The sequence below is a fragment of the Geotrypetes seraphini genome, chromosome 12 (assembly GCF_902459505.1).
Source record: "Geotrypetes seraphini chromosome 12, aGeoSer1.1, whole genome shotgun sequence".
NCBI lineage: Eukaryota > Metazoa > Chordata > Amphibia > Gymnophiona > Dermophiidae > Geotrypetes > Geotrypetes seraphini.
Window position 1 is genome coordinate 19,079,477 of NC_047095.1, and position 18,140 is coordinate 19,097,616.

Below are 18,140 nucleotides of genomic sequence, written 5' to 3' on the forward strand. Positions count from 1 at the left end.
AGAATGACATGTTAACAAAGTTTGTCCTCATCCCGTCCCCATGGGTTCTTTAATCATCTGCACAAGTCTTATTTTATATTTAAATATTTTTGTTAAAGTATAAAAAGGGACAATATTCTGAACAATTGTTTATAAATCACAACAGAGCCTTCTATTTCAATCTGATTTTGGTACAACCTTCCCAAAGATTCAGTTGTCTGTGTTTTTACATCATCTGGGAAGATAATTGGATTGTCTTTCCGATAAGGATGTAGAAGAGAACCAACACTGTGTAGTGTATGAACAGGAACATAAGTGTTCATTAAAGTTGAAGATGCTCCTTAATGCCAGCAACAATGGATAAATCTGTTGCAATAACAGTAAGGTGCTTCAGCAACTGGGTACGTGATACTGCGCGTCTGAGCAGAAGAAAAGACTCTTGTTGCTACATCAAAGGCAGACAAATACAGATGTCATTTAATAGTGCATCATTTAAATCCATAAACAGCTTCTGCAGGTTTTTTTTAATCATTGAATTCAGTTGCCAGTTGTGTTAAATTTTCACATTGATACTAGCATTTTATAAATGCTTTTTCATCTAGCTGAAACAGCCTATTAAAGGCTAGTCTCAGGGAATGACAAGGGGACCAAGTTGGTCCCCATCCAAGCAGGATTTGTCCCTGTCCCCACCCCATCTCCTTGGGCTTGGTTCCCCATTCTGTGGTTAACCGCAGGCCCTGGTCCTTGTGTCATTCTGTACTCCTCATGTGAACCCTTGAATCAGGTAGCTATACTTTAGGTTCCTCTTTCCCACAAGCAACACTTTGCACTTGCTCACATTAAATGTCATCCGTCATTGGAATGCCAAGTCTCATAAGGTCCTCTTGTAATTATTCACAATTCTATTGTAATTCATAACTTTGTGCCATCAACAAACCACAGTTACTAACTGTAACAGTTGTTATCCAGGGATAGCAGGCAGCTATTCTCACATATGGGCGACGTCATCCACAGAGCCCAGATGCGGACAGCCTTGCAAGCATATTTGCTTGTAGAAAACTTCAGAAGTTTTGAGTCAACCGCACTGCGCATGCACGATTGCCTTCCCACCAAACACAGGGCGAGTCTCCTCAGTTCAGATAGCTAGCAGAGAAGCCAACCAGGGGAGGTGGGTGGGTTGTGAGAATAGCTGCCTGCTGTCCCTGGATAACAACTGTTACGGTAAGTAACTATGCTTTATCCCAGGACAAGAAGGCAGCCTATTCTCACATATCGGTGACCTCCAAGCTAACCAGAATGAGATGGTGGGAGCGTTGGCAATTTAGGAGAATAAATTTTATAATACTCTCTGGCCAAAATGGCCATTCCGTCTGGAGAAAACATCCAGACAAAAATGAGAAGTGAAACTATGAACCGAGGACCAGGTGGCAGCTTTGCAAATTTCCTCAATAGGAGTGGATCTGAGGAAAGCTACTGAAGCCGCCATTGCTCTGACTTTATGTGCTGTGACTTGACTCTATAGATGCAGTCCAGCCTGGACATAGCAGAAAGAGATACAAGAAACATCCAGAAGGAGATGGTACGCTTAGAGATTGGAAGTCCCAACTTGTTTGGTTCGAAGGAGACAAAAAGTTGAGGAGCAGTTTTGTGGTTTGATGCGTTCCAAGTAGAAGGCCAAAGCACGTTTATAGTCCAGAGTATAAAGAGCTGATTCTCCAGGATGAGAATGTGGCTTTGGAAAAAACACTAGAAGAACAATTGATTGGTTGAGATGAAATTCTGAAATCACTTTAGGTAAGAATTTAGGATGAGTATGAAGGACCATCTTATCATGATGAAACACAGTGAAAGGTGGATCAGCAACTAAAGCTTGCAGCTCACTGACTCTTCGAGCAGATGTGAGGGCAATGAGAAACACTACTTTCCAAGTGAGATATTTCAGATGAACCGTAGACATTGGTTCAAATGGAGGCTTCATTAACTGAGCAAGAACAGTATTGAGATCCCAAACCACTGGAAGAGGTTTGACATTGAAAAGTCCTGTCATGAAATTGGAAACCACCAGATGAGCACAGAGGGGTTTCCCTTCAATAGGCTGATGGAACGCAGCAATTGTACTGAGATGGACTTGAATAGATGTAGACTTGAGGCCAGAGGTGGATATGTGCAAACGATAATCCAGAACAGAAGATAAGGAGGAATGCTGAGGCTCCTTATCATGAGAGATGCACCACGTAGAAAATTTAGTCCATTTTTGGTGGTAGCATGCTGTAGTGGCAGGCTTTTTAGAGGCCTCTAAAATGTCTCTTACAGGTTGAGAAAACTGAAGAGGAGTTATGTTGAGAGGTACCAAGCTGTCAGGTGGAGAGACAGCAGAGACCCTTGACTCTGTGTAAGTAGAGACGGAAAAAACTGGTAGAAGCTAAGGCTCCCTGCTGCTGAATTGTAGAAGGGAGAACCAAGGTTGTCTCAGCCACCAAAGAGCTATCAGAATCATAGTGGCATGATCGTTCTTCAACTTGAGAAGAGTCTTGAGAATGAGAGGGAATGGAGGGAATGCATATAGGAAGCGATTCATCCATTCCAGTAGAAAAGCATCTGCCTCAAGGCGATGAGGAGAATATATCCTGGAGCAAAACTGAGGCAGTTTGTGGTAGTGGGGAGATGCAGAGATCTATCTGAGGAGTTCCCCACTGCGAAAAAATGTGATGAAGAGGCGAGTAACTGAGTATCCATTCGTGAGGTTGCAGAAGACGACGCAAGTTGTCCGCCAAACAGTTTTAACCCCTTGGATATAGACAGCTTTCAGGAAGGTATTGTGGAGGATTGCCCACTCCCAAACCTTCAGAGTTTCTTGACAAAGGGAGAGAGATCCCATCCCCCCCCCTGTTTGTTGACATAGTACATGGCAACTTGGCTGTCCGTCCGAATGAGGACTACCTGGTCGTGAAGAAGATGCTGAAAAGCTTTTGAGAGCATAGAAAATCGCTCTGAGTTCCAATAGATTGATTTGACACTGACGATCCGTACTGGTCCAGTGGCCTTGAGTACGGAGACTATCGATATGAGCCCCCCAAGTATAAGTCAAGAAATCTGTTGTGAGGACCTTCTGATGAGGAGGCGTTTGAAACAGCAAGCATCTGGAGAGATTGGAAGAGAGCATCCATCAGCGGAGAGACTGTCTCAACGAAGGAGTGACTGTAATGTGTCGAGAGAGGGGGTCGCAAGCTCGCGTCCACTGAGATGCCAGGGTCCACTGAAGAATTTTAAGGTGAAGTCTGGCAAAAAAAGTCACGTGTACTGTGGAGGCCATGTGACCTAGGAGATTGAAGAGTGGAAAGACACTGCAAGACAGAGTTGAAGAAGAGTCTCCAGATGCTGTTGCGGAAAGAATGCTCTGAGTTGGTTAGTGTCCAGAACAACACCGATGCATTGTAGATTCTGAGAGGGCTGAAGTTGGGATTTGGGAAGAATGATTTCAAATCCCAAGCTGTGTAGGAACCACGTAGTCCATTGGGTCGCTACAATAACCCCTAAAGATGTTGAATCTTTGATGAGCCAGTCGTCTAGGTAAGGGAACACGTGACGAGCATGATTCCTTAAAGATGCTGTTACCACCATCAGACACTTGGTGAACACTCTGGGAGTGAAGCCAGGCCAAAGGGAGCACTCTGAATTGGTAATGCAGATTCCCCACCCGAAATCTGACCAATATGGGTCTCGGATCGCCGGACTTCTTCGGAACTAGGAAGTAACAGGAATAAAACTCCTGCTCTGCTGTTTTAGGGGAAACTTCCTCGATAGCACTGAGACAAAGCAGAGCTTTAGCTTCTGGAAGAAGAAGGCCGGTCTGAGATGGATTGGAAGGATACTCTTTTGGAGGAAGCTCTAGTAGAACCTGAGGGAAAAAAAACAGAGTATCATTCCCTGATTATTGTGGAAGGACAGAGGCAGGACGATGGATGAGATGCTCTGTTTAGACAGTCAAAAAGGCTATGAAGCGTTAGGTGAAGCAGAAGGCTGAGGTTTCTGTTGCCTCTGGTGCTGCGGTTCCTTGAAAGGGGCTCGAGTGTAAGGAGTCACCCTTGGAGTATAACGCCTCTGGAGAACTTGAGTAAGACGTGAAGGTTTTGTAGGAGCTGACTTTGGTTTTGGTCTGACAATGGAAGCAAAAGATTTTTCAAGATCTGACTTCTTAGTGACAGCCTCTAAGGATTCATCAAAAAGGTCATTGTCCTGATAAGGAATGTTAGCCAGACGGTCCTGAAGATTAGGATCCATGGCAATGGTTTGAAGCTAGGCCAAGTGGCGCAGCGCTACAGAAAAAGCAGTGGCCCTAGCCAACAGCTGAAAGGCATCATAAGATAACCGGAGAAGATGCAATCTGAGTTGTGACATAAGACTTCTTGGAACTAAAAATAACTGTGTTAATCCAGGACCCTCAGAAAACCTGGAAAAAGATCAATAAGGAATTTAATAAATACGGCGTCCAAACTCGTCCAGAGTCTTACCTTCCCTTCCAGAAGGAACTGTAGCAGAGACCTTGGAAGGATGGGGTCTTGTCAAAAAGGACTCCAGAAGGAGGGACTGGTGAGATAATTATGAATTCTCAAACCCCTTGCAATGCAGAGATCTATACCTCAAGACCAATTTGCCTGGAACCGCATCAGACAACGTGTGAAAGCTTAAGATAAACGCTTGTTAAGAGAAAGCTTAAGTTGAGGTAAATGCATGACCTCGAAATACTCCTTAGAGCATTTAGAACCAACATCGAACTGAATTTCCAGATCAGCAGCCATATGACGAAGGAAGGAGGAGAAAGACAGCTGATCCACCAAGGCCTTGCCTCGAGAAGGGCTCAATGACCTCGAGGCGGCTCGAGCGGAAAACGAAGGTGAACCCTCTTTGGAGAAGTGACAATCCAAAAAATATGGAGAATTGGAGGAGGCAATAAAAACAGCTGATTCCTCATGATCCGGAAGCGGAGACCTGGAGCGAGGAGTTGATGGCCTTGAAGATCTGGAATGAGGCCCAGACGAAGAAGGCCGCTCTTTAGAAGATCTGTGCTTAGGAGGAGTGTGTGTGGCACGGTGGTTGAAGCTACAGCCTTAGCACCCTGGGGTTGTGGGTTCAAATCCCACGCTGCTCCTTGTGAGGAGGAGTGTTTGTGGCGCGGTGGTTGAAGCTACAGCCTCAGCACCCTGGGGTTGTGGGTTCAAACCCCACGCTGCTCCTTGTGACCCTGGGCAAGTCACTTAATCCTCCATAGCCCCAGGTACGTTAGATAGATTGTGAGCCCACCGGGACAGATAGGGAAAATGCTTGAGTACCTGATTGTAAAACCGCTTAGAAAACCTTGATAGGCGGTATATAAAATCCTAATAAAACTTAAAAAAAACTTAGATGGAAGTCCCGATGAAGGCCTCAATCGGCAACGAGAGTGGTGCCTGGAGGCAGGTCTCGAGGATCAAGGAAACTTCACCCTAAGTATGGAAAACAGGCAAAGCTGCTGGTGATTGGATAAGGCTCGAAGCTGTAGATCGAAACTCAGTGGTTTGGATTCTGCTCCTTGCATAGAGTGTGAAGCTTCAGCTCGAGGCACAAGCAGGGACTCGACCTCGCGGGAGACTGCTGATTGCCCAGGCTGGAGTACAGGAGGCATTGTCAAGGCAGAACCATATTTGCTCAATAACTGAACAAATTACTGCTCCAACATGGTCTGGAGGGAAGCCTGCAAAGTTGGATCCGTGTCTGAAACCGGACCACTTGCTAAGGTTAAAGGCTCCAAGGTGGCAGTGGAGAGGATCACCGCAGGAAGGTTCTGCTGATGTATCTGACCTGAGGGGAGCTCAAAGGAAGATAAAGTAGGTGTACTCAAGGCTAAAGACGATCCAAATGAGGACGATCAGATGAGGCTCGAGGTCGGAGTAGGGGAAGCAGGAGGACCCTCGCTGGAAGGCGGGACCGAGGTAGCACTCGAGGTCGAGGGTGTCACCGAGGTGATGTTGAAGGGCTCGAAGTTGAAGAGTAGCACAGTGCTTGCACGACTTCAGATGATGGGCAGGTCCAAGGCACTGGAGGCACCAGCGGAGTGGGTCCGTGAGAGAAATCTAACGCTGGCAGTAGCTACACTTCTGGAAGACCATGACTGGCCGGGGCATAGGAGGGAAGATAACCACTGTGAAATCGAAGTCCGCAGGCTGCAATCACGCGGCCTGACCTGACAGTCAGTCACTGAAGAAAAAATGAAAATAATTCTTTTTTTTTTTTTAAACTCAAAAGAAAAAAAATAACAGCGGATCGTGAAGAAAGAAAACACAAACCGTGGTGAGATAAAGCACGAAGTAACAAAGTTAAACGCAGAGAGTCAAAGACGGACATCTCGGCTCCGCGGAAAACTGAGAAATGAGGAGACTTACCCGGTGCTGGGTGGGAAGGCACTCGCGTATGCGCAGTGCGGCTGACTCGAAACTTCTGAAGTTTTCTACAAGCAAGTATGCTTGCGAGGCTGTCCGCATCTGGGCTCCGTGGATGACGTTACACATATTTGAGGCTAGGCTGCCTGCTTGTCCTGGGATAAAGTATGAACCGAGGACCAGGTGGCAGCTTTGCAAATTTCCTCAATAGGAGTGGAACTGAGGAAAGCTACTGAAGCCGCCATAGCTCTTACTTTTTGGGCTGTGACTCGGCTTTGTAGATGCAATCCAGTCTGGGCATAGCAGAAAGAGATACAAGCAGCCTTCCAGTTGGAGATGGTATGCTTAGAAATTAGATGTCCCAACTTGTTTGGATTGAAGGACACAAAAAGTTGAGGAGCAGTTCTGTGTGGTTCCAAGTAGAAGGCCAAAGCACGTTAACAGACTAGAGTATGAAGAGCTGATTCTCCATTATGAAAATGAGGCCTTGGAAAAAAACACTGAAAGTACAATAGATTGGTTGAGATGAAAGTCTGAAACCACTTTAGGCAAGAATTTAGGGTGAGTACGAAGGACCATCTTGTCATGATGGAAAACAGTGAAAGGTGGATCAGCAACTAAAGCTTGCAGCTCACTGATTCTTCGAGCAGATGTGAGGGCAATGAGAAACATCACTTTCCAAGTGAGCTATTTTGAGATGAGCCGTAGACATTGGTTCAAATGGAGGCTTCATCAACTGAGCAAGAACAACATTGAGATCCCAAACCACTGGAGGTGGTTTGAGAGGAGGTTTGACATTGAAGTCCTTTCATAAATTTGGAAACCACCGGATGAGCAGAGAGGGGTTTCCCTTCAATAGGCTGATGAAAAGTAGCAATTGCACTAAGATGGACTCGGATAGATGTAGACTTGAGGCCAGAGGTAGACAAGTGCACAAGATAATCCAAGACAGAAGCCAAGGGGGTATCTCAAGGCTCCATGTTATGAGAGATGCACCACTTAGAAAATCTATTCCATTTTTGGTGGTAGCATTGCCTACTGACAGTCTTTCTGGAAGCTTCTAGATGAATGTCTCGAACAGGTTGAGAAAACTGAAGAGGCATTATGTTGAGAGGTACCAAGCTGTCAAGTGCAGAGACTGCAGATTTGGATGAAGTAAAGATCCTTGACTCTGTGTAAGCAGACGGAAAAACTGGTAAAAGGTATGGCTCCCTGCTGCTGAGTTGAAGTAGAAGGGAGTACCAAGGTTGCTTGGGCCACCGAGGAGCTATTAGAACCATGGTGGCATGATCATTCTTGAGCTTGACAAGAGTCTGAGAATGAGAGGGAATGGGGGAAATGCATACAGGAAGAGATTTGTCCATTCCAATAGAAAAGCATCTGCCTTGAGGCGATGAGGAGAGTGTATCCTGGAGCAGAACTGAGGCAGTTTGTGGTTGTGGGGAGATGCAAAGAGCTCTATCTGAGGAGTTTCCCACTGAGAAAAAATGTGATGAAAAGGCGAGGAATTGAGTATCCATTCGTGAGGTTGCAGAAGACGACTCAATTTGTCCGCCAAACAGTTTTTCGCCCCTTGAATGTAGACAGCTATCAGGAAGGTGTTGTGAAGGATTGCCCAATCCCAAACCTTCACAGCTTCTTGGCAAAGAGGGAGAGATTCCGTTCCTCCATGCCTGTTGACATAGTACATGGCGACTTGGTTGTCCGTCCGAATGAGGACTACCTGGTCGTGAAGAAGATATTGAAAAGCTGTGAGAGCATTGAAGATTGCTCCAAGTTCCAACAGATTCATATGACACTGACGATCCGTGCTGGACCAATAGCCTTGAGTATGGAGACCGTCGAGGTGAGCCCCCCAAGCGTAGGTTGAGTAATCTGTCGTGAGGACCTTCTGATGAGGTGGCATCTGAAACAGTAAACCTCTGGAGAGATTGGAAGAGAGCATCCACCAGCGGAGAGACTGTCTCAATGAAGGAGTGACTAATGTGTCGAGAGAGTGGTTCGCAAGCTTGCATCCACTGAGATGCCAGGGTCCACTGAGGAATTCTGAGGTGAAGTCTGGCAAAAGAAGTCACATGAACGGTCGAGGCCATGTGACCGAGCAGTACCATTATGTGTCTCACTGAGAGTGAAGAAAGGGAAGACCCTTTGTGACAGAGCTGAAGGAGATCATCCAGACACTGCTGAGGAAGGAATGCTTTGAATTGGATAGTGGCCAGAACAGCTCCGATGAACTGTAGATTCTAAAAGGGCTGAAGGTGGGCTTTGGGAAAGTTGATTTTGAATCCCAAGCTTTGTAGGAACCACATAGTCCAGGGGTTCCCAAAGTCCCTCCTTGAGGGCCGAATCCAATTGGGTTGTCAGGATTTCCTCAATGAATATGCATGAGATCTATGTGCATTCACTGCTTTCAATGCATAGTCATTGGGGAAATCCTGAAAACCTGACTGGATTCGGCCCTCAAGGAGGGACTTTGGGGACCCATGACATAGTCCATTGGGTCACTACAATAACCCCCAGAGATGTTGAATCTTTGATGAGCCAGTCTTCTAGGTAGGGAAACACCTGAAGACCATGGTTCCTTAGAGCTGTTGCTACCATCCCTAGGCACTTGGTGAACACTCTGGGAGACGATGCCAGGCCGAAGGGTAGCACTCTGTATTGAAAATGCAGATTTCCCACCCTAAATCTGAGGTACTGATGGGGAGGCTGGATGAATGGGAATGTGAGTGTAAGTCTCCTTGAGATCCAAAGAACATAAGCAATCGTTCTGATCTAGAAGGGGTTGCCAGGGGCAGCATGCAAATTTTTTTTTTGACCAAAAATTTGTTGAGAGTCCTGAGATCCAGAATGGGCTGCAGATCGCCCGTCTTCTTCAGAACTAGGAAGAAACGGGAGTAAAACCCCCTGCTCTGCTGTTCCAAGGGAACTTCCTCGATGGTACAGTGATGAAGCAGAGCTTGAGCTTCCTGAAGAAGGGCGCTCTGGGATGGATTGAAAAGATACTCTCTTGGAGAAAGCTCTGGTGGAATTTGAGTGAAAAGAAGAGAGTATCCTTCCCTGATTATTGAGAGCACCCAGAGATCGGATGTAATGATCTCTCATCGATGGTAAAAAAAGATGGAGACAACCTCCTATGGGTAGAGGAGAGGACAGAAGCAGAACGATTGAAGTTATGGTCTGTATGAGACAGTCAAATGGCTGAGAAGCCTTGGGTGTAGCAGAAGGCTGAGGTTTCTATTGCTTCTACTGTTGTGGTTTCTTAGGGGGTACTCGAGTATAAGGAGATGCCCTTGGAGGATAACGCCTCAGATAGAATGGAGGAAGTAGAGAAGACTTTGCAGGAGCTGGCTTAGGCTTTGGTCTGACGATGGAAGCAAAAGATTTCTCATGCTCTGACAATTTCTTGGTGGCGGTCTCTATGGATTCATCAAAGAGGTCATTGCCCTCACAAGGAATATTAGCCAGATGATCCTGAAGGTTCCATAACTATGGTGCAGTCAGGCCAGACGGCACATCAAAAGCATCATAAGATGACTGAAGAAGATGCAACCTGAGTTGTGCCAAAGTGGCAATGACTTGCTGAAACTCTAAAAGCCTGTGTTGACCAAGATCTTTAGAGAAACCAGGCAGCATATCTATAAAATACTAGAAATAAGTAGTAATGATGAAATTATAATTTAAAGCCCTGGAGGCCATCATTGAATTTTGATAAAGACGACGGCCAAACTTGTCCATTGTCCTGCCCTCTCTTCAAGGAGGTACTGTAGCCTAGACCCTGGAAGGATGTCTGCTCTTCAATGAAGATTCCACAAGAAGTGATTGATAAGATAGTTGGAAGTTCTCAAAGCCCTTGCAAAGCATAAGGAGTCTCCAAGTTTCATTGGAAGTCTGAGACAGAAGCCTGTTAAGAGGAAGCTTGAGAGCCTCTGCAGGAGGTCGAGGCATCCTCATTTCCTCTAATTACTCTGTAGAGTACTTTGATCCAGCGTCCAATATAAGGTTCAGGTCCTCAGCCCTCTGACGGAGGAAGGAGGAAAAGGACAAGTGATCCGCCAGAGTATGGCCTCGAGAGGGGCTCAAAGACCTCGAGGTGCCTCGAGTGGAAAACGAAGGCAAGGCCTCTGGAGTATTGGTATCTCAGCGAATAGACAGACTGGGACAAGGCATTGGAATCAGCTGAGCCCTCGGGTTCTGCGATCAGTGCCTCGATCAAGGAGTTGGAGGCCTCGAAGAGTTGGAAGGCCTGGCCGAGGTAGCCTTCTCTCTGGAAGAAGACATACGCCTCGATGAGGGCCTCGACCGACGAGAGTGCTGCCTGACATAGGTCTCGTGTGAAGTTGAGACTTCGCCCTGAAACGCGCAATGCCTTTGGAGAGAGCATAGGGCTGGAAGCTGTAGATCGAAACCCCATAGACTCAGTGGTTTGGATAGAGGAATCTCGAAGCACTCCCAAAGACTCGGCTCCTTGCATGGAGTGTGTAGATTGCAGACCAGACACTCACAAAGACTCAACTCCTTGCACAGAGTGTGTAGATTGCAGACCAGACACTCGAAAAGACTCGACTCCTAGCATAGTGTGTGTAGATTCAGCTCGAGGCACAGGTAAAGACTTGACCTCTTGTGAGCTTGCTGAGTGCCCAGGCTGGACTACAGGAAGCAGAGTCGAGGCAGGACTGTATTTGCTCAGTAACTGAACAAATTCCCACTCTAGAATGGTCTGGAAGGTAGCCTGCAATTGTGGATCTGAGTCTGAAACTGGACCATTTGCTGAGACTAAAGGCTTCGAGATGGCAGAGGAAGCATGCTTCGACTTAGAGGAGTGATGCTTGAAGACCACCGCCGGAACAGTCTGCTGAGGTATCTGACCTGAGGGAAGCTCAGGAGAAGACTTAACAGATCTACTCGAGGTCGAGGACTCTCGAAACAAGTAAGGTCTGATGAGACTCGATGTCGGAGTTGTGGAAGCAGGAGGACACCTCGCAGCAGGCTTGACCAAGTCAGAGGTCGAGGGCATAGCAGGGATGTCTTTTCTAAAAATCTTCTCCACTTGAAGTCGATGACGTTTGAGGGCTAACACTGGCTACACTTCTTGAAGCCCATGACCGGTCAGGACATAGAAAGAAAGATAGCCGCCGCAAAGTCGAAGTCCGCAGGCTGAGGGATTGTGGCAGACCCCGCCAGTCAGTCGACGAAAATAAAACTTATATTTATTTTTTTTTTTACATAATAACTAAAAGAAAAACACAGCGACCCGGTAATAAATAAATAAATACATAAAACATGAGCCATAGTGAGAGAAGGCACGAAGCGAACTAAGTTCAGCGCAGAGCATCAAAAATGGACTTCTCGGCTCCGTGGAAAACTGAGAACTGAGAGCGGGAAGACAATCGTGCATGCGCAGTGCGGTACTCAAAACTTCTGAGTTTTCTGTAAGTGGGTCTGCTTGCGAGGCTGTCTACATCCGGGCTCTGTGGATGACATCACCCACATGTGAGAATAGGCTGCCTTGTTGTCCTGGGATAATGCTTGGATCTAGATCTGAATTGAGATGAAGAAGAATCGGTACAGCATGTTGCACCGATGCAGATCAACAATGCTTCAATGCAGATCTACGATGTCTCGATGTAGAGTGGCGTTGCCTCAATGCAAATCAGAAACTAGTACCCCTTGGCCTTGAAATGCTATGCTCTGGCTGGGATGGTACTGAGGGAGTCAGTGTTTACACCGGCATAGAATGGAACTTAAAGATATCTCCAAGCTTCCTGCTAAGGAACTCCTTCAGCTTGTCTCTGAAGACATGCACAGGTAGGGGTGACACCACCTGCACAGAAGACTGTTGGCATCGACTCTTAGCTTGCACTGAGGAACTCGATGCTGTTGAGGCCTGCAACGCTTGCTAAGAGGATGGCTTCTTAGTTGACCGATGTCAATACTGCCAATACCGATGAACTTGTTTTGTCGCCGGAATTCATTGTCGAGCCAAAAAGCTTCTGCTGCTGGATTTGTTGGGCCTTAATTGAGTGCTTTTGATGAGTGGAACAGCAAGCACAAGTATTCACTTGGTGCTCAGGCCCTAAGCACTGTATACACCAGTTGTGTGGGTCAGTGACAGAGACTGGACACTGGCACCAACAGCACTTCTTAAAACCGCTCGCAGGCTTCAACATGGACAGGAATATTGCAGCGGCAAAGTCGAAGGGCTCAATGATGATAAAAAAAACTCAAGACATGTAAAGAGAAAACTGTACGAAAGGCCCCACCGAGGAACCAGATATTTTTTTTTTTTAACTTTTTTTAAAATGAAAAATACTACGTACTAAATAAGAAAAGAAAAGCCGAAAGACAAAATTCTTCTGATGAGGAAGGCAGTTTGGACGGAGTCAAAAAAATATAGAGCTTCTTCACTCCACATAAAACGAAGAACTGAGAAACTGTGACCTATCGCATGCGTGGTGCAGGCAGTCTCGAAGCTTTGCAAAACTTAAAGTGACAGTGCACTTTTCATTGTCTATACCAGGCTTCATGGATGACGTCACCCACATATGCTGCCTATTTGTCCTAGGATAAAACACATGCACAACAGCAGTTACAAAAAAAAGCTGCAACTAAGCCAGCAATTCTGCTCTCCCTTGCCAGCTCGTACGATTGGAGCTCCAGAGCAGCAATCAGCTGAGCCGGCATAGGGAGACCAGAGCCATGATCAGCTGAGCAAGCGCCTCCGCCGATCAGCTGATCAGGGTTCTGCTCTCCCCGTGTCAGCTCAGCTGAAAAGAAAATTTTATGCTAAGCACTGGATTCTGAATCCCATCAGACTACCATGGTACTGCAGACAATTAGGGTCACTGAATATAACAAACAAGTATGGTTAATGTTAAACAAACTTTTCTACATGCACATTTTAAGTCAACCACAAACTATATTCTCTTCCCCATGGCACAAATGTTATCATATAAACCAGACCGAATCCTCTTTGCTTGCTCCTTTAAAAAATATATATAATGTCTTGTTCCCACTGCTTAAGAGATATTTCATAATATATCAATGAATGTACCTGGTTTAATGTGTTATCAGTCTTTAATTCCTTATGATTAGAGTACTGGATATAGATGGGTTGGTTACGAAGATGAGGTGTCATAGTAGTATAATAATTAACCATGGTAATAGCAGCTTCTTCAGAAGCTAACTCCAAAAAAGCCTGCAAGACATTGAAAATCAGAAGATTAATAAGAACAAAAAAAACCCAAAAACTTTACTTACTTTAGCAATATAAAGGCATGGTCTGCATTCAACTGCTTTTAATAGCAAAATTGAAGTTACTTACTGTACCTCACACAAGAATTCTGCACAACAGAATTAAAAAATTGTGTATGCTACTTTGTCAAATGGAAGATTAGGTCCTTATCTTTGGTAATCTTCTTTCTGTTAATCCACAAAGGAGTCATTCCAACAGGGCTTTCATTTCAATACGCAAACTGCTCCTTCCATTTGGCAGAGGACTACAGAGCCCACTGCAGAACCATCCAAAAGCAACCAAAGAAGACTGAAACAAAACAGACATGATGGCACGGGAACTCCTCGCTATTAACTTCATTCCGTTCTGCTCTGCAATATAAAGAAATAATTAACAGGCACTAGAAAACATAGGCAAAAACATGGCAACAACAAAGAACCAATCTGCCATGTGCAATGAGCACAAATTGGAAACACGCCTTCGGCTACGATATGTATCCACATATACAAAAGGCTTCTCCACAGATTCCTGTCTGCTGGCTGGAAGATACTGAGGCCTGAAAGGAGAAATATCCGAGGCAGAAATATGCAGGCGATACAACAGACAGAGTAGACCAAGGGCGGGTTGTAATGACTCCTTCATGGATTAACAGAAATAAGATTACTAAAGTTAAGAAACTAATCTTCCATTCTGTTACATCCACTCCGGAATCATTACAACAGGTGACATACCAAAGCAATGGCAACATCTAGGGTGGGACAGAAGAGCCTGCCCACAACACCAAAGGCCCCAAATGCGGCATCGGACTTAGCAGCTACATCCACTCTATAAAATCTGGTAACGGTATGAAGAGACGACCAAGTAGCCGCTCTACAAATTTTGGCCGGATTAATCGCTTGAAACTGCACCCACGAAACAGCAACACCACTAGTCAAGTGGGATTTGAGTAATGACTGCTTGCTACAGCTGATGTAGGTTGACAAGATGGTCATGCAAATCCATCAGGCAATAGAGACCTTAGATGCTGGTCTGCCCCTTCTGAACTGGCTAGTCAGGACAAATATGATCCGAGACATAAGTCATTGGTCTCCCTAAATAGTGAAGCAAAACTTTGCACATATCTAGCTTCTTCAAAAGCTTATCCTTTTTTTCTGATCCCGTTGAGCAAAGCAAGCAGACAAGCTTTCTGGTTCACATAAAATTTGAAAACCACTTTCGGAGGAAAGGAGGGACAATTCTGCCTTTGTGAACTAAGGAGATACTAGGTTCTTACCTGCTAATTTACTTTCTTTTAGCCTCTCTAGACCGGTATAAGTATCTTACAAGCAGGTATATATCTCATCATGACCAGCAGGTGGAGACTGAAACAAAACTGTGGAATAGTACATAATAGGTGTCTTTCCCTAGTCTTATCAGTCTGCCAAATAGCCAAGCAGAATTAAGAACTTGAAACATAAATAAACAAGACTCCAAACAGGAGTAACAACTAATATACCCAAATGCTGTTAGAAAATGCAAAGGAGAGATCCAAGCAAGAAAATGTCCCCACAGCTCACCAGCTATGCCAGCCGAGCCACAGCCACTGTTCTTCAAGTATACCCAGCCCTATAAAAATACTAGAACCCACAGAAAAAACAAAATCTACACGAATAACAGCAACAATAACAGCACGACAATAGACAGGGTGTGGTCCTATACCAGTCTGGAGAGGCTAAAAGAAAGTAAATTAGCAGGTAAGAACCTAATTTCTCCTTCTTTAGCAACTCTCCAGACCGGTATAGGTATCTTACAAGCGGGATGTACCAAAGCAGTCCCCATCATGGGTGGGACCTCCGAAGGGCCGACACCAGAACACGCTCACCGAACACTACGCCCCGACACGCCTGAATGTCCACATGGTAGTTGTCTGACAAAAGAATGCAAGGAAGACCAAAGAGCAGCCTTACAAATGTCCACCAGAGGCACTAGCAAAGACTCAGCCCAAGACGCCGCCTGACCCAGAGTGGAATGAGCCTTGAGAAATTCCAGAACAGGCTTTTTCTGAAGAAGATATGTGGAAACAATAGTCTCTATGATCCAACACACATTGGTAGCCTTGGAAGCGTCATCCCCCTTACGAGGACCCGCAAGCAGGACAAAGAGATGATCTGATTTCCTGAACTCCTGGGTCTTCTGCACATTAAGAGCGAAGAACCTGACAGACATCTAGCTTGTGCAACTGTTTCTGCTCAGAAGTTCCCTCCCGACTACCCAACAACAGGAAGACCACAGCCTGATTGACATGGAAAGGGAGACACTACCTTTGGCCGAAAGGAAGGAACAGGCTTCAACATTACACGTTCCCTAGAAAACTCCAAGAAGGGAAACCTACAAGAGAGAGCCTGCAGTTCTGAAACACATCTAGCAGAAGTAATAGCCACCAAGAAGACCGCCTTAAGAGTAAGGTCCTTCAACGAGTAGGCGCCCAAAGGTTCAAAAGGGGGGCGGCACCAGCCCGGACAGGAACAGATTCAAATTCCAAGAGGGAACAGACGGCCGCACGGGAGGCTTGAGCAATTTGGCCACCCACACGAAGCGAATGACATCAGGAATGGCAGACAGACGCCGACCCCATAACAACCCACGAAAGGCTTCCAAGGCCACCAGCTGAACCCAGAGAGAAGACCTAGCCAGGCCCCTGTCCAGGTCATCCTGCAAGAACTCCAAGATGTTAGGCAGGGAAGCTTGAAAAGAGACCACTCCACGCGCCCTACACCAGTCCTCAAAGATAAGCCAAACCCGCACAAAAGCCCGAAAAGTGGAAAGTCTCCAGGACCCCAAGAGGGTGGAGATCACTTTATCTGAATACCCCTTCTTACCTAGGCATTCTCTTTCAAGAACCAAAACATAAGACAAAAGGGACCCGGATCGAACATGGGAATGGGGCCCCGAGTCAGAAGATCGGGCGGAAAAGGCAGAGGATCCGACACCAGATGCCAAACCAGATCCGCATACCATGGACGTCGGGGCCAATCCGGAGCTACCAGAACCACCAGGTCCGGGTGACGAACAATGCAGAGTAGAACTCTGCCCACTAACGGCCTCAGAGGAACACATACAACAGCCCCTCCATTGGCCATCGTTGAACAAGAGCATCCAGGCCCTCTGCAATAACTGAAGCGGGGTGTTTGGCGTTGACACTCGTGGCCATCAGGTCAATGAGGGGCTGACCCAAAAACTGCACTATCAACTGAAAGGCCATGTGGCTTAGACATCACTCTCCGGGATCTAGCATGTGACGACTGAGGAATTCCTTTTGAACATTATTCTCCACTCCAGCTATGTGGGAGGCCGAGATGTCCTGAAGGCGAGACTCTGCCCAGACCATGAGCACATCCACCTCCTGCACCACCAGAGTGCTATTGGTGCCCTCCTGACGATTGACATAGGCCTCTGCTATGGCATTGTCCGACAGAACCCTGACTGACTTGCCCGTCAAGAAAGGAGTGGAAGGCTAACAGCGCTAGACAAACAGCTCTGGTCTCCAAAACACTGATCGGTCAGGACACCTTCTCTGTAGACTAGATGCCCTGAGCTGAGTGACCTAGAAACTGTGCTCCCCAACCGAGGAGACTGGCATCCATGAGAAACACTGCCCACTGTGGCTGATCCAGACTCGTCCCTTGAACTAGATAGGAGGTCTGAAGCCACCAACTAAGACTACAGCGCACCAAGCCTCGCAGAAGAACAGGGAGATCCAGACTATGCCTCTGGGGCGACCACCTCCAAAGCACAGCATACTGAAGAGGACGCATGTGGGCTCACGCCCACCTCACTACGACTATGGAAGCTGCCATCAACCCCAAGACTTGGAGGAAATCCTGGGATGCCATAAGCCCTAACCCTAACTTATACTCCTCAGAGTCCCGTAAGGCAGAACTGCCCTCAACAGACACGGAATGCCGCTTAGCAAGCACTGAGACCACCGCATCCACCAATGCGACTTCAAGGTATTCCTATCCCCCTCTGGGATGAGATAGAAACGAGCCATGGTGCGCTAACCGAAATCCACTGTGCCAGGAAGATATCCCGAAAAACCTGATGCATAGGAAAAGAGCGGGAAGCAGCACGGATCCTCCTAAAAAGAGGGTCCCCTACACACGGGGTCTCTGGTGGCGCCTTTTTGAAAAGCAGCACCGAGGAGACCTGCTGAATCAGGTCTGGCAGCTCATCCCTCTGAAAAAGGCGTACCACGGAAGCCTCTTCACTGGAAAGCAGGAAACCCGCCACCAGCGGCAGTCCCCTCGAGAGAATCCTGGAATTCCTCAAAAGGGTCTAGGTCCTCAGCTAGGCCGACACGCTCCTCCGACCACAAATCCTCATCCCAAGCCACCCTTGGGCGCCTGGACGAGGGAGGAAGAGGGGACGTCATAGGCGTAGAGGGAGGCAAAGCCACAGGGGGGCGTGGAGGGAACCCCCTCCCCAAAACCCCCCTAGGCGCCCGCGGGACCCCCCAACCGCATGAAAACAGG

At 46.7% G+C, this 18,140-nt stretch overlaps 1 protein-coding gene across 12 annotated transcripts in view; it reads right to left on the bottom strand.

Annotated features, from left to right (window-relative positions):
• PTBP2 (polypyrimidine tract binding protein 2) overlaps positions 1 to 18,140 on the bottom strand; it is a 232,300-nt gene that overhangs the window by 110,787 nt on the left and 103,373 nt on the right. For all 12 annotated transcript variants that reach the window (XR_004536579.1, XM_033915943.1, XM_033915944.1 and 9 more), the window contains one exon: positions 13,450 to 13,593. Coding sequence is in view for 11 of the 12 variants with exons in the window: in XM_033915943.1 (XP_033771834.1) it covers positions 13,450 to 13,593 (144 nt within the window). In the remaining variant the exon portion in view is untranslated. The remainder of the gene's footprint in view (positions 1 to 13,449; positions 13,594 to 18,140) is intronic.